Consider the following 17,513-nt stretch of genomic DNA (forward strand, 5'->3'; position numbering starts at 1 on the left):
CCTATGGATCAGCTTATCTGAATAAAACTTGAACTATGGATTAAACTGGTTCTTGCCATAGCTGTTAATGCTGGAATGGCGTAAAGGAGGAAGAAGAAAAATGGCAAACAACAACAATGCATCTTAAATTGACCTTCTGCCTTAAATAAGACTGGGTCAAATGCTTGACCACAGCTTGTATTATAATTATTAGCATTATTTATAAGATGAATAACAGGTTTCACACACCAGCTGCTTCAGTAAAGCACAAATAACGACAGATCATTGTGAACTGGGGAAAACAGCTATCGTAAATGATTCTTTAAATTGTTTTTATCAACAGGGTTCTAAAATGAAATAAAATGACAACTATAGCAGATTACAGCATACATTTGATTTCTTAAAGCTGTTGCAAGGTGAGAAGCTTTAATATACATTGTTGCATTTCTGTTTTATCACAATCAACTTGATGCTCGACTGCAAAAAAAAAAAAGTTTATTAAAACTTCGCGTCAGAATCATAACAAAAAAACAGGTTACGTAAATCACCTTCTTTAAAAAAAAAAACTGGGGTAAACAGAGCGAAAACTTTACAGTGGAAAAAAACTGCATTATATTTCTCCAGTGTCACATAATGTAAACTGCCTTTATAGTAAGGAAGTTCACATATGCAGATGTCATAGCAAATAGCAGTATATACACACACCTTGTTCTCTTCTGAAGTTCACTCTGCACTGTGAGACCGTGAAAAAGGCGCTAAAAATGCTGAGTAAAGACAAGGTGAAGCAAGGCCATGTTTACATTAGAGCATTTGCGTTTTAAAACGGCTTTTTAAAATGAAAACGATCCTCGTTTATACCGGCATTTTAAAAATCATCTTCATCAGTAGCGAACTTGAAGCAAAAATAAATTTCAGCAAATGCAAACTTCAATCAAACATAATAAGAGGTGAAGTATAGATTTAGCCCACAGAAATGCTTATTGCTTTAATGTAGAGAGTTTCAAGTTAAAATGGAGTTCCATTTCACGCGCTGTTATATTTATAGTTCATTGTTCGCAGTTCATATTTATGATCTTATAGTCCATTTGAAAATGTTCATACGAACTTACTGTATTCTTCAGAAAAACAACAAATATCTTCCCTTACCTGGCGCTGTTTCAGTGCGTGTGTGTGTTCCCTCACACACGTTCTCCAAAAAAAGCGTTGCCGGTTAAAGTATAAAAAATTAATATGACGTTAATTTTTAAAAGTGTGCAATGACATGTCCTCCGTTAGCAACACAGAAATAGCAAAAAGCGCAATTGGCTAAACAAGCATTAAATATATGACGTTGATTTTATTGTTTTTATAAATTTATATTCACAAAACTTATCAACAAAACACCGAATTAAATTAAGAGACAAATTATATGAAACGAAATTCATTTTAATGTAGCAAACAAAACTAAAATAATGTCAGACCCATAACTATTCTCCCTTCATATTGGCCTTTACAGCGCCCTATATGGCATTTAAAATTACTGTCTATCTTTTGTAATAAGCTCACTAAATTTAAACAAAACATAAACAACATTACAACAATATTCAAACCGAACAATACTCAAACATATAAAACAGACATTATCTATAAGGATGTTAAAACAATCTGATATAGCGTTTATAATAGCTGGTTGGTAGATGTTTACTATTTTTGGCAAAACCTCAGTTGCAAACCTCCTTTTTACCTGAATAAAAATAATTTTTACTTTGAAAATGATGCGTTGTCATGTTAACATCAGCTGTTCGTTTACATAAGACTCCGTCTACGGTCATTTACACTGCTTTGCAACGTCTGAGTTCTCAAACTAAAAAAGGGTTTTCAGCGTTACGAACAAACCCGTTTATGAGGGTCGAAAACGGCGGTGTAGTGTAATTGAAAGGCGTAAACGTAGCAAAAGTAACGCGTTTTAAAGGATAAACGCATTAATGTAAACATAGCCTCAGAACGTCTGAAAAAGGGAACTTTTATATCATTTTAGATAAGGAGGAGTTTCTATCTTGGCCCAACTTAGGGGGGGGGGTCCCTCGCTAACTTCCCTCAGTCTTAATGTTTGATTCTCAATGTCAAGGATACTTCATTGGCAGGACTGGTCTTTCCAAGTCACTTCCTTCAGAGGCTAGGCGAGGCTCCTCTTTAGAATTTGGAGAACACGTAAATGGAACAGGCTAGCAAGTGCACGTCATTGCGTCATTATGTCAGTAAAAAGGTGTGCTTTCGGTGCTGCGTACATAGGATTGTGGGTGATTTGAGGAAGGATACACATTGGCATCCTTTCCTGTATTTGGGATTTTTTTCGAAGGAAGGACTCAGTCCTTGGTTGCAATTCCAAGGATCCCTGACATTGTAACAGTCCTTCGACGGATGTCGATGACGTAGCATCCTAGTAATTCTGTCTTACGCGGATCCCTCCTTGACATTGAAAAAAGCCATTCACTCAGATTTACGTCATTGCTTACGTTGTACGGGTGCCCACTACTGCTAGAACACTTAAAGTGGGTTCAAATGGATCGCCTTAAAGAGTAACTAAACCCTAAACCAACTTTTTTTAGTTAATGATCTGTAAGAATGATGCTTTATTAGTGCTGTTCATTGATTTTAGTAAGTTTTTTGACATTTGGATATAAAGTGTTTCAATACTACAATATATGGTGTAAAAACGTCTGAGTGCTGCCCTCTTCAGGTTGAACGGTGGCTACTGCAGTTGAATTTTCCTATTGGATGTTGGGTCCAAGAAATAACTCGTGACGTAAGCAGATTCAAGCTCACCACGCCCTTGTTACGATCTCACCACACACTTAGTTCGTCCCCTCTATCTCTGTTGGGATCTGCCCACTTTTCTTGCATTTTTCAAATATTGCAGTGGGTGGAGTCAGGCTCTGACCAAGGGTTTAGTTACTCTTTAAGCCCTTGAACACATGGAAAGTGGAGACCGTCCCCTCCATCATTTGAACTGTGCAAAGCGCGGGCTGCTAAAGTGATGTCACAATCGTGTTGCATTGTGGTACACGAAGCTGCCTGAAGTGTACATATGAAGTAGACTCAAGGTCAAAATAGAGGGAGCGAAGGCATCTGTCCATATTAACTTCCCTTGTTCACCTGAAGAAGTGGAACGCACTTCAAAATGGTGACAGGTATTTTTCCCAAGGTAAAGTGTTTAGGGAAGTTTGCGAGTGCGTGTCTTAAACTTGGCTGGGGCCCCCAAAAGTTCATGGGCCCTTAGAATCGTCCTAACCCCCAACGGCGTCCCTGCATATGACCGGAAGTAAAGAGAGATCGTTTTGAGGAGGATATTTACATTTTTTATTAAAGATTATGAAGGCACATGAGTTTTAAAAAATAATGAAGCTCAAAGTCATTTGTAAAAAAATACCACAATATTCCAAAACAAATGGTAGTTTTTCATTTTATTTTCATGGCGACATTATATTTTTGTGTAGAGACACGTAATTTAAAAATTATTATTATGGTAACAGTTTACAATAAGGTTGTATTTGTTAACATTAAGTATTAGCTAACATGTACTAACAATGAACAATATACTGTTGAATAACTGAATTGGCATTAACATATATTAATAAATAAAAATCATGAATAAAATGAAAAACTATCATTGTTGGTTCTTGTTAGCTAATGAATTTACAATGTTACCATTAATATTACATAAAATTTCTTCTCTAGAATTACAAAAATGTTGAAAACATTTACAGAAAATAAGGACAAGATTTCCCCTTTATTTAAAGAAAAAACTCATAAAACAGTAAGTACACAACATTTTTAAGATTCTGTTACTCAAGGTTAAATAAATCTGTTCATAGCAAAACAATTCCATTTCTAAATTTTAACACAATACATCTCTCTCTTTATATATATAATATTTATTTGTGCAATTACTGTGGCATGGAGGAATGTTCAGAGTCGGTGTAAATGTAAAAACCTATCCTCATTATTTCTCCAACTCAGTATACACATAGACATAACAGAGCTATAAACAAAATGTCATTAATCAGACATACAATACATTACCTGGCTCTAAATATAAGACTACTGTTTCAGATAACTGTTACAGCTTATGACGTGGTGCACAAAGTACAATAAGTTGTTGGTTCTGAATGCTAACTAAATAGTATGCAATGAGTGTAAAAGATCAAAGATGACATGATCATTCATAATATGTTTTGATGTAATCAATGCAGGAATAGTTTTTCTTTGATTCTTCATGAATGTGGTGCTTATAGGTTGATCACTCCTGACAGCAGAAGTGATGCTAGACTCATCAACAGAACTGTGAGCATACTAGTGATCACTCGAGAACTGGAGGACGCTGTAAAAAAGGAAAGATTTTTATATTGCTGTGCAGTGGAATCTACTAAATCATACTTTAAAGAAATTGATCATTAAATAAAAACACATCTAGAAATATTTACTAACCCGTGTTTCCTGATGAGTCTGTAACTTTGATGGTTTTCTGATCGATATTGAAGGTGAAATTTCCATTTTTAATTCCTGAGATAATTGTGTCGACCACATCCTTTGCTGCAACTGTACCGCCAGTGCTGTTAAACTCAAGTGAACTGCTCGTCACAATGGAGCCTTTGCTGAAAACACAAAACAATATGGGCTCAGATATTTTTTTTAAATGATAAAGTGAAAATAACAGATGGAGCTGCTCTATATAATAAAACCCTGTTATATTATAAATAAATATTGAAACAAATAATCAAGCAAAAATAAACACAGATAAGCAAACTAGCCATGATGGAAAGGAAACAATGGATTTCTGATTTGTTTAAGATTTTACTATTTTATTCAATTTATTACTAACAGTTTATTTACCTGAATTTCTGAATTAGCATTTGCAGATAGTTTGTAAAACGTTTCCTGAAAACACTACCAAACTGTAAGAGACAAAAGTAATAGTTAAATTTCATTATGATTTTCATTCATTTATTTCTTTTAGATACATTTAAATATGACCACTGGTTACATATTTTACCTGATTGATGATTTTTGTTTTTAGAGTTGTAGCATCAGATGAGGACATATTTGACAAGGTGTCGTTGAAGGTGTCCACAATGCTGAATACTAAAGTAAACAGTGCAGTATTTGAGGTAGTATTTGTGGCGTTAGTAGGTGTCACGGGTGTTACTGTAGAGGAGAATAAAGAGAAAATTAGACACATTTCCAAGTACAGTATTTCAACAAATGGAAAACAAATTTCTAACACGGTCTCATTGGACAAATTAGCATTTTTAACTCAGTCATCTGTGCCATATATCACAATACTAATCATTTTATAGTGACAATGGCTGTTTTCATGAATGAGCCCTCCATCATGGACAACAAGCTAAATACAGTGTTCACGTGAAATTAATCTTACTGTAACTACATGAATATAAGTGTTGCTCTAAGAAAGGATGTATTGATTTAATTTAACACAAAATGTGTTGTTTTAATACAGCCGTTTTAACAGTGCATGTATACTGTGTTATAAAACAGTGTTTAATACTGCCACAAGCATTTTTAAGGATTTTCACACAGATATAAAATGTGGTCACAGACAGTTGTTCAGCCACAACCTTTACTGGTAGAAAGTACGTGCAAACACACACTGACCAGTTGCAGGTGCCGTAACGTTGATGGTGTCATTGCTGATTTTGATGGTCAGGTTTCCACTTGCAGCTGCATCAATAAGGACTTGCTTCACGTCTGACACATTAGGAGCAGTGCTATTGCTATCAAATTGAAGGGCTGAATCTACCACAACAGAGCCACTCCTGACAAGAAACAACCACAGTGAGACACGTGCAAATAATAAATGAACAAACTACTAAACCAATATACATGTTTAAAGTAATTTTCTACAATATGATTTACCTGAGGTTCTTAACACGCATCTTGAGAAACTTTGGAAAATGCTTTTTGTAAAATGGCTCAATCTACAACAGATTGAAAAACAGATTAAAACAAATATCTGGCTTTACATCCATAAATCTGTTTAACTGTGGTCTTAATTTACAAGCAAACTACTCATTTTAAACCGTTTAACTGTTTTTTAATCGAATCCACTGCTACTAAAACTTAATGAACCAATAAATTAAGTACTGGGGGAATCTAACAGTCTCTCATTAGAGACAAACATTACCTGACTGGTAATGCCGTTTATGAAAGTTACGGTTTCTGGATTACTCAAGTCGGAGTAAACGTTCTTGAAAGTGTCAGAAATGCTGAAACTTAAGTTCATCTCTACTGGAGTAGTGCTATTGGCAGATGGAGCCGCTGCAGTTGGAGCCGTTGCATTTGGGGCCGTTGCATTTGGAGCAGTTGCATTTGGAGCCGTTGCATTTGGAGCCGTTGCATTTGGAGCCGTTGCATTTGGAGCCGTTGCATTTGGAGCCGTTGCATTTGGAGCCGTTGCATTTGGGGCCGTTGCATTTGGGGCCGTTGCATTTGGGGCCGTTGCATTTGGAGCCGTTGCATTTGGAGCCGTTGCATTTGGAGCCGTTGCATTTGGAGCCGTTGCATTTGGAGCCGTTGCATTTGGAGCTGTTGCATTTTGGGCCGTTGCATTTTGGGCCGTTCCATTAGAAGGTGCTGGATTTTGAGCCGTTACATATGAAGCTGCTGCATTTAGAGACATGCCATTTACAGGTGGGATTCACGTTTGGGATAAAACAAGAAGGAAAATGTTATAGCACACTGACCGTAATAAACACCCATTACTGTATCATCATCATCTAAAAAAACTCTAAACAAATGGAAGACTGCTGACGGTTTACCATGTTTTGGAGTTTAGAGTTCTGAATATCAATCCACATGCAACTCACTTGGCTAAGAGTCTCATGTAATTGTAGTATATTGAAGCTGCCTTGCTACTATTTTCCCTGAAGTTTAATTTGTGATTCCACTTTTCTCTATTAAGAGGTGTAAGAGTTTTACCCTTTACCAGCATTTTGCATGAACAGGCCCATCTATTGTTTTGAAATGTCACTTACTATATATGTAGAACATTTAGATACTTTAGATCAGTGGTTATCAAACAGTGTGCGGCCCCCCTTGTGTATGGTGCATTCCTTTGCGACCCCCCCAAAGAAAATTTATGACAATTTTGTTCTAAAACATAACATTTTAATTAGACATAACATATTAAAGTATACAAAGTAGTGCTGTTTGTTAGTAGCCTTATTTTTTTGTAGGTTTAATTACACAGAATTTATGAAAAATTAAAGTATTTTATAAAATGTCATAAAACTGGGGCGCCCCTGGCACCATCTCGTGGCCCCCAGTTTGAGAACCACTGCTTTAGATAGATGTTTAATATATTTGGTGATATGTAATATTGTGTCTTAGTAGGTATTGTAAAATATTCTGTAATTTATGTAGTTCCCCAGGCTACAAGACGCTTGGCATGCTATAACTTTAAATTAACTTTAGGTAATATGGATAATATTAAAATAAACTGTCACTCATTACACCACTAGTGAATGTTGGTATGACATTAATACAGCAAAATTGTCACCTATGGGACCTGCAGAACTGCATATTTTGTTAGTCACCTTTACAGAAACTAGGGTGTGTCGAATGAGACAGACAAAATGTGTGCTGCTGATCCCTAAAGAATGATGTTGAACGACTGCTGTAAAAAACCTGCTACCCTAGCACAGTTATCAATGATACTCAAACTCTCTGGTATTGGTAAAATAATATTTGTAATAATTTAAAATCTTTTACATTGAATTCAATTGCTTTATATGTAAAATAAGCAGATGCTAAAGAGTGATTTGGTATTGTGACAAGATACTTACCAAATAGGCACAGAACAGCAAATATAATCCTCCACTCCATTGCTCTGATGTTTGAGTAATATCCTTTAAAAAAGACATACAAAAGTTTATTATCAAACACATTCCTAATCAGTGGCGTACAAGGACCTACGCAGGGTCGAAAGGACAAAACGGGTTTTCTTTCTTTTGTAACGGACGCTGATACAGATGCGTAACACATCAGTAAATCGAAAATCCCTAAATATTAATAAACATATACTTTTTTTCGAAACAAAATGAGAATAAGGAAGGTTGTTATGTTATGTTAAAATTATATGCAATATTGTTGATATTTAAAACCAGTTTTTATTGATAAAAGATAAGATGAAACGTGTTTACTGTGGTTTACCACAAATTAACAGATTGTTCTACAGTACCCTCGGCTTTACCGTGTTATTTTTCTTTTACTATAATAAAACCACGGATTTTTTTATAAATGAAAATATAAGCTAAAACTTAAATGCGTTCATTTAAAAGAAAACGAATACTCACTGGACTGGTAGTAAAAAGCACCCGAGGACTTCCTAACCATAAACTGACATAGATTAAAACAAATCGAATTTTGTTTGAGAACAATACTCTCGAGGTACAATTTTATTGTAATTAATTAACCTTCACTCACACGCCGCCACATTTATTTCTTTTTTAAAAACACATTTACATGTTTCTCATTGCCTGTCATGCAGCTCGTGATGTAGCCGATGCGGTTCAGACACTGCGGTTTAGTCATGTTAAAAACTCTCACTTGTGTTTAAGTTTATGAGCTGCCGCGCACACGGATCGGCAGTGCCGCATTAAGACATCTTTATCACGCATCTTTCATCTATTGTTTACAAGTTTGATATTAAAATGTTGTATTATCATTGTTGTTAGTGGCAATGGTGACATATTTTATTTATTATTATTATTACTATTTTGATAATTATTTACATTATGACGACCATAGGAGCACATTTTCAATTGAGACAAAATGGACCGATCTATTTCCATTATTTCCACTTGGATGATTAACAGAATCTAAGTATAATCTATTTTCAATGTAGCGATGTATATACAACAATTAGGCACTTATATTAACAGGTTACATAAAACAATATAATATATTAAATATTACAAAAGTGATAAAAAGTTATACACACATATTGTAGACTACAGCACAAAATTATTTCTTTTTTATGAAAAAAGAAAAAGTGTGCGTGTATACCACCATTGCAATAGTAGCACAATCCAAAAAAAAAACAATTTTAAACACAAATATGAGTGTATGCAATACACTACAATATGTATACATATAAAAAAACGTAATAGAAAAATAAATGAAACGTTCTTTACCTTACTTTTGAAAAGTCAACAATCTCGGTAAATCCAAATGGCAATCCTTTGAGGGTGAAGACAAGTTAAATAAATGACAATCAGTAATGTAGCGTACCAGTCAGGTGAGCTGGTATTTAAAGCGAGGTCATGTTTTTACTTTTTTTTAAGACAAGAATGAACCAATGACAGCTCAGCTGTGAAATAGTTGACCGACTTGAAGAACAACGTAAAATACAACATTGCTTCCTGCTACATGGCGGTCAATGAGGATGACTTCTCAAGTCAAACGCCCAAGTCATCATTCTTGTTTTGCCAAATAGGAATGTAAAAACACTTTGAAAATGCAAATTATCTGAAAAAGTTTCAAGCCTTTACTATCTTCACTTTCAGAATAAAAGGTACAAAAGTTGTCACTGGGATGGTACCTCTTAAAAAAGTTCCTAATATGTACCATTTACAGATATGTACCTGTGAGGTACCAGTATGTATCTCTAAGGTACCAATGTGTATTAGAGGAACCAATATGCAACTCTTAGGTACAAAAGTGTACTGCCCCAGTGACAACTTTTTTACCTTCATGTACTTTTTTTCTGAGACGGACAGTGGGAGCTGGTTCCATCTTTCAGTAATGCAATACATGTCCATATCAAAGGGAAATTTAAAGAATTTTTTTTTTCACTTCATTAACTTATCTTATCCAGCATGTTCTACACAAATTTAAATGATTATAATAAACCTGACGGAAAAAAAACTTTTAGTTTCTTTAGATTTTATTGTGGCTGGTTGTAAACACCCAGGAATGATTTCCTCATGCCGGTATAAGAGCAAGTTATTTGACCACAGGAACTTTAACCAAAAGGTTTTTTAAACAACCAAAAAATGTTCTTCTGTTCTTATTTTAATCTTCATTTTTAGGAGTAAAAAGTCAAAACCTTAGAACGTCACAAAGAACAAAGTCACAAGCCTCTCCTATTATAATGAGTCTATTGTTAACTTCTTTTGTCAGTCCGCATGCGCTCAGTTTTGTTTTTGAAATTATTTGACACTTTGAATTGTCTTTAAAGGGATCGTTCACCTAAAAATTAAAATTCTGTTATTATTTATTCATCCACATGTTGTTCTAAACCTGTATGAGTTTTTTTATTCTGTTGAACACAAAAGAAGGTATTTTCATAAATGATGATAAGCACACCGTAGACTGTACCCATTGACTTCCATAGTATTTGTTATTCCACAGTCTACTGTGCTTACCAGCATTTATCAAAATATCTTCTTTTGTGTTCAACAGAATAAAAAAAAAAACACATACAGTTTAGAACAACATGACAGTAAATGATAACAGAATTGAATTTTTTTTTTAAGGCCATGGTATGCTGTGTGACTTCCTGCTTCATAATAACCGTACAAAAATAACAGTAAATCATATGACACCAAAAATAAGAATGCGGGCAGCAAGTTCAAGGTATTTTGTTCTTAATCAAGGACAAGAACGAGGAATCTACCTCTGATTATTAACGTCAGGTGTCATTCCTCTCCAACAGGTCATATAAAACAATAAAGGTATTATATAAGGTTGTCTACAGCAATACCATAGAACAACCATTTTGAAAAGCCATTAAAAGGTTCTTAAAATAACCATGTCTTTCTTATCTTTTGATTTCTTATCTTTTTTCCTTCATGGGTATATGGAGATAGCAACAAGTTTATTATTTATCACCAACGTTTCGGCACAAAGCCTTTGTCAAGGTATAATTTTGCCCTGAGTCAGCGAGCATAAATAGACAATCATTAGCAGGTGATTACAATTAATCCCAATTAAATATACAATCAATCAATTAATCATTCTACGAAAACTGTCAAATAGAACAAGACAAGAATAAATACACAAGAATATCATCCAATATCTGTCAATAGAATACATTTATAAAAAAACAGATAAGTTTTACGTTTAAGTAAAATATGATCCCCACCTCTCCTTGGTGAAGGAACTCGCTCGATACCCACATAACGTAGAGAAGCAGTGGGATAGTTAGACTCAACAAAATGTGCAGCCAATAGTACAATTGATGCTTTGATTACTTAAAGGACCTTCATGGACCTTTTGCAGCCAAAAATTGTTTTTTTCTATGGCATCTGTAGTGCATATGTAGTACCTTTATTTTTATGAGTGTTAACTTTAGACTATTGTCACAGTATTTTATATTTTGGTTATATTGTTTTTTTATTGATGCTGGCTTTAATACCTCAAACACTTTAAATGTCTTGTTGGAGGCAGAAGGACAATTTCTCCAAGGCAATTTATCCAAAAGTGAAACTGACCTTCCTGAAGAGCTTAACTATCACCACCCTAATCAAACACAGGATTACTTAAGCATTAGAGGCATGTGTATTGAAGCAGCTCGGGATAAAGGCAGCTCTATAAGGACTTTTATACAGTCTGATGAGAAAGTTATCCAGTTTACACAGCCTTAGTTTAAAAAAAAATCCAAAAAGTTTACGATGTGACTTTACAATGTCTTCAAGTATATACTGTAGAGCCGCCAAATGGTGGCCAGTGACTTCTTTTTCGAGGGCGCACAATGCGAAGCTCGTCACAACATATATGTAGCCCATCATATGTGTTGCTCCTCATTTCAAAATCTGTGTTTGGCACGTCATGTAAACTTTTGTGCATCACATGTCATGTCAAAATAAGTGCCTGCTGCAGATGCGTGTAAAGGGTTTATGATAAACGCTCACGTTTGCCAGATACTCGCATAATCTCATGTGTAATCAGAGTTTAGTGTTAAGTTCGTGTCTTGTGAGTATTTTTTTTCACAATACGAGTATCTCTTTTATCATAAATCTTTTCGACGCGTGTGCAGCAGGCACAAATTTTGAGGCACATGGTTCACATGATGCAAGAAACACATCTTTTGAAATGACGAGCAACACACATGACACCCCGAACACATTTTTAATTTGCGCCATTCAGAATAGAAGTCACCGGTCACCACTGGAGCTGCTCCTCAATACGATGAATCCATGAAAACCTAACCAAACCAAAAGATTTTTTTCAATGTTTCCATGATTCTCAAAATTCTCATTATACATTGTTAAAAGTAAAAGTTGGATAAATTCAAACGCCTAAAATGTACACATTTTTTACCTTACATTTTTTATTTAAAAACTTATTTTTTAGGTGTTATCCACAGAAGTAAGTTTTTTTTATGTAGAGCAGCTTTCACTTTATACAGTGTATTTGAGCTGTGAGCCATCCGAAGGTTTTAGATTCATCCATTGTCCATTTTGTAAGATAATGTTGTCCATACTCAGTTACAAATCGAAAGCATTTAAAGCTGATGTTTGATTTAATGAAACTTACAGCTCAGATGTACTGGTAGTAATTATACAATTTTACGTCAGTTAAAATACAACCTTTTAGCCATGGGTGTTGTTTTCTTTTGTCTTTAGTCACTGTCACTATGGTTATACGTGCTATTTAGAGCTATCGCAAGAATAGAAAGGGCCTTAGCTGTAAAAGTCATTGTTCCTAATAAAAATGGCATCCAACCACTCCTGTAAAAAGGTAAATGAACAGGACAATTCCAGAACCACTCCCAATAGTAAATGTGGTTGGTAAGTCTTAACACCAACAATGTCTACGTAGCCCAATTTTGTATAATATTTTATGACCTATACTCTGACAATGATGAATAAGAAGTATAAAACTTAAAACTTACTTTAGCCTATAGATAAATGTCACGGGGTGACGATCTTTCAGGGCGGAACCAAAAGTTGAGGAAGTTTTGGTTCCGCCCGGATGTTTCCGTCCAGACCGGAAAACGGAAACACCGGACATCCGGCAGATTCACGGAGGCTGTAATCAGCCGATTGGGCACAGCTGTGCCTAGTTGAAGAGATCGCCGGGCAATTGGATGATTATAGTACAGAGAGGAGTATATAAAGCACAGTTAGAACACAGTTAGAAGTGCTTAGTGTGTGCTGGGAAACGGAGCTGTGCTCGTTTTTGGACGTGGTGGCTGTCTGTGGTTCTCTCTCTCTCTCTCGTTGCAGTCTTGATTGTGGAGCTGCTGGAGTAAACAGGAAAATCCTATGGGTCGAAAGGAACTTGTTCTAATCAATACTGAAGGAGTAAAGCAGGAAGAAAATTGACCTTCTGGTACAACGTAAACAAAGGCTATTCGCCGTGAGTATACCCTTTTTGTGTGGAGTAACTGGCAAAAGTTAACTTGTATAACTATTGGAAACCTCCAGGAGAAGGAGGGCGGCCCTACCCCTATAAGAGTGTGGTGGGCGAGCCGTGAGAAGTCCAACTTCAAACAGCCACCGCAACGAGACTTATTGTGGTCGTATTTCCCATCGCCTTATCGTAGCCCAAGCGCAGTGGAGGACACCCCGGGCGCTTCCCTTGTTGTGGTGCACTTATAGTGTGGTGAGTGAGACTGTGTAATAAATCTTTTTCACGTTTGGAGTGGTGCTGTGTATTGCTGTGGGTTGCTGTGTGTCTTGTAGACGAAGCCCCGCATCATCCATTTTCTTCCACTGGGCAGAGGACGGAGAGGCCAACGACTACAGAAACCACTGTTACTATAAATAGTGTGCTGTTTGGAGTGCGAAGGGACGCAGACTAAGAGCTGTCCGTGACCGTGAGTAAACCATTGGAAACCATTTCGTGGTGTGAACTTACCTGTGTCTGTTTTCGTCGCAGAGTCAGAGGCGAAAGGGTCCGCCGCCCCGTGGTCTCTACGAAAAGGGCGCCCCCGTCTAGGAATCGATCGGCCTATGGGCATTGGAGATAGGGCAGCGCTCGACCCGGTGAGGTGGTGTGTGACCTTCGCCCCTCTGTTGACCTACGGAGGAGAACCATACCTACCCAGAAAGCTGTAAACAGCAGAGCCGGTGAGAATTACTCGAAGTCTCAGTAACAGTGTCTTTGTGTTCTAGCGGCCACCTGTGGAGAGAGAGTAGAACGAGAGGGGATCATTGACGAGCAAACTGTGAACGTGATACCTACCCAGAAAGCTGTAAACAGCAGAGCCGGTGAGAAATACTCGAAGTCTCAGTAACAGTGTCTTTGTGTCCTAGCGGCCACCTGTGGAGAGAGAGCAGAACGAGAGTGAATCATTGAAGAGCAAACTGTGAATGTGATACCTACCCAGAAAGCTGTAAACAGCAGAGCCGGGGAGAATTACTCGAAGTCTCAGCAACAGTGTTTTTGTGTTCTAGCGGCCACCTGTGGAGAGAGAGCAGAACGAGAGTGAATCATTGAAGAGCAAACTGTGCGCGTGATACCTACCCAGAAAGCTGTAAACAGCAGAGCCGGTGAGAAATACTCGAAGTCTCAGTAACAGTGTCTTTGTGTCCTAGCGGCCACCTGTGGAGAGAGAGCAGAACGAGAGTGAATCATTGAAGAGCAAACTGTGAATGTGATACCTACCCAGAAAGCTGTAAACAGCAGAGCCGGGGAGAATTACTCGAAGTCTCAGCAACAGTGTTTTTGTGTTCTAGCGGCCACCTGTGGAGAGAGAGCAGAACGAGAGTGAATCATTGAAGAGCAAACTGTGAATGTGATACCTGCCCAGAAAGCTGTAAACAGCAGAGCCGGTGAGAATTACTCGAAGTCCCAGTGACAGTGTCTTTGTGTTCTAGCGGCCACCTGTGGAGAGAGAGCAGAACGAGAGTGAACCACTGAAGAGCAAACTGTGAACGTGATACTTACCCAGGGAGCTGTAAGCAGCAGAACCGGTGAGCAATACCCGAAGTCCAAGTAACAGTGTCATTTGTGTCCTAGTGGCCGCCTGTGGAGAGCAAGGAGAAGCAATTAGAAAACAGACTGTGTAACGTGATACCCACCCAGAGAGCTGCAAGCAGCAGAGCCGGTGAGAGACACCTCAAGTGCAAGCTAACAGTGCTTTTGTGTAGCAGTGACTATCTGTGGGGCATAAGGAGAACGTGGACGGACGTACGACAGGGAACGTAAAGGCACGTGGGGCGAGGACCCCCTGCCGGCCCGAGGAAAGGTACACCGACAGTGGAGATCTTCCTTACCAGTCACACCAAAATTATTCTGCCTCCAGGACGGAAGAAGGGGGGCGCCACGGTTAGCAGGGCCCAGGCCGGAGCCTGACGTTTCCCTTTTTCCCCCAGCTTATGGTGGTTGGCACCCTTGCTGCCCTTGGCCTGTCTGCCGTGGCTGCAGTCTCCCTGGAGGGAGAAGAAGAGGCCTATTAGTTTTAATTTCCCCTTTCCCCAAATTCCCCATTCTTTTAAATATTTAACTAAATAAAGCTTGTTTTAAATTTTACTTACCTGTTCCCGTGTTTGTCTGGTCATTGGGTTGGCTTTGGGGACCTCCTCGAGGTGGGAGTTGCAAAGGGGCGTGGCTTTAGTTCTAAACAGCCAGCCCCTGGTGGTGACAGATTTTGGCGTAGTCGGCAGGGCCCCACCTCGAGTTGAGTAACCAAGGTCACCCCATGACTGACAACGCGGGGCCTGCAGCCCCACCCCGTGCCACATCTATTATCATGGGAAGCCCATGGATCCAGAAATATGGAGGAGCAGAGTCGGAGGTACGACTGACCGAATGGAAGGCCCAATTAGAGTACTTGGCCGACTTGCAGGGCCTTAGCGCCGCTCAGCGGCTCCAGTTTGTGTTGAACTCCCTAGAGGGAGAAGCACGGCGAGAGGTACAAGCCGCCCCCGAAGCAATCCGAGCCACCGCCCAGACTGTGTTCCAGTTCCTTACTGAACAATATGGCGACCATACCCCCGTAGCTGTCCTCCGTTCACAATTTTTTAATTGTAAGCAAGGCCCCCGACAACCTATTAGAGCTTTTGCCCTCAGGCTGCGAGAGCAGTTCACTCGCCTGCAGGCCCGACGAGACCATGGGCTAGGAGACGGAGAGACCTTGTTACGCGACCAGTTCCTCCTGGGGATGAAAGAGGGCCCCGTGAGACAAAGTCTGAGGGTCCAGTTTCGACGGGACTCCGGGCTCACCTTTGAGGACCTAAAGAAGGAGGCGCTGGCCTTGGAAGGCGATGAGGTCGAAGTAAGTGAAACCCCTGTATGTGCAGCCGTAAGTGGGAACACCGCAGCACCACCTGAACACGCAGATTGGAAGCAAGCCCTCAGAGTAGAATTGTTGAAAGATGTCCGAGAGCAGATGTCGGAACTATCTAAGGCTCTTCTGGGAGAACTTCGTCAAGGTAGGGCGCAAGAGGAACCGAGGCCGGCACCCCGAGAGCGAGTCTACTCTGAGAGGGGCCGAGAGCCACCGGGGCGCCCGAACCGTTTTAACCGGCCCCGCTTTGAGTGGGATGACCAAGGGCGGCCAATCTGCAATCGTTGTGGAGAACCAGGGCATTATAGCCGTCAGTGTGGGCCTCGCAGGGCATCGGAAGGGGGTTTTTAGGACGACCGGCCACAGTGGGTCGTGTGGCCGGGACCCCTCGAGGAGACCCGGAAAGACGTGATAATTCAAGAGGCCAGATGGTGGGGCATAGCCCAACGGCGGAGGTGAAGGTATGTGGCAAGACAGTACAGTGCCTGGTAGATACAGGCTCTCAAGTGACATTGTTTGCCGAAAGTCTCTCGCAGGAAGTATTCGGGAAGCAGAGAACCCAAGGAGGAGAGGCCCCCTGGCTGACGTTGCGGGGCGCCAACGGCTTAGAGATTCCTTACATTGGCTATCGGCTGACGGACTTAGAAGTGCACGGGGTGTTAGTTCCCCAAAAAGGGGTGATCATCGTGGAAGACAGGTGTTTGGGAGTCCACCGAGCCCTACTAGGGATGAACGTGCTCTCCGAGTGTTGGGAGGAGTTATTTCGGGCTAGGCCCGGCCCTAGGATCTCCCCTGTTGAGAGGCCCCTATGGGAGCGAGTGGTCGCCGACTGTCGTCGGGTCCAGATGACCCAGGTCCGTAGAGGCCGGGAAGAGGTAGGAAGAGTGATGTGTCGCTATGCTTTATCTATCCCCCCTAGGAGTGAGGCCATGGTGTGGGTGAGAGTGGCCCCCCGAGGAGTTGGCCCCGAAGAGTGGGTATTGGTTGAACCCCACGCTGATTGCCCCCAAGTGGAAGTAGCACGAGGCCTAGCGGCGGTCCACCGGGGGAGGGTCCCTGTAAAGGTTCGAAATGACCATCCCTACCCAGTACACTTACACCGACACCAGCGGCTGGCCCGACTCACGGGGGTTGCACCCCATCAGGTGAGGGAAGAGAGAGATGTTAAGTTCCGTCAGGTGTGCCCCACTGTCATCGAGGTGGCCCTGACGCAGATGGAAGCCCCTTCGAACAACGGGGAGAGGGACGTGCCGAGACACCTGGCAGGTGAGTCCCTGCAAGGGGAAAAGCTGGAACA

At 39.8% G+C, this 17,513-nt stretch overlaps 2 protein-coding genes across 5 annotated transcripts in view; one reads left to right on the top strand and one right to left on the bottom strand.

Moving 5' to 3' along the window:
- Positions 1-17,513, top strand: part of LOC135785885 (adipose-secreted signaling protein-like) — a 260,005-nt gene that overhangs the window by 92,065 nt on the left and 150,427 nt on the right. The window lies entirely within an intron of this gene.
- Positions 3,730-9,292, bottom strand: LOC135785880 (uncharacterized). 4 transcript variants are annotated; one of them, XM_065295505.1, is made up of 9 exons: positions 9,171-9,292; positions 7,821-7,883; positions 6,161-6,636; positions 5,893-5,954; positions 5,632-5,792; positions 5,012-5,163; positions 4,852-4,913; positions 4,447-4,613; positions 3,730-4,339 (listed from the first exon to the last, which is right to left on the bottom strand). In XM_065295505.1, the coding sequence occupies exons 2-9, from the start codon at positions 7,858-7,860 to the stop codon at positions 4,248-4,250; spliced, it is 1,212 nt and encodes a 403-aa protein (XP_065151577.1). In that variant the 5' UTR covers positions 7,861-7,883; positions 9,171-9,292; the 3' UTR covers positions 3,730-4,247. The 4 variants fall into 4 exon arrangements, with proteins under 4 accessions (XP_065151577.1, XP_065151575.1, XP_065151576.1 ...); XM_065295503.2 differs by having other exon boundaries at positions 6,161-6,639; positions 9,171-9,291; XM_065295504.2 differs by having other exon boundaries at positions 6,161-6,639; positions 9,176-9,266.

This window comes from Paramisgurnus dabryanus, chromosome 4, assembly GCF_030506205.2.
Source record: "Paramisgurnus dabryanus chromosome 4, PD_genome_1.1, whole genome shotgun sequence".
In the NCBI taxonomy this organism is placed as follows: domain Eukaryota; kingdom Metazoa; phylum Chordata; class Actinopteri; order Cypriniformes; family Cobitidae; genus Paramisgurnus; species Paramisgurnus dabryanus.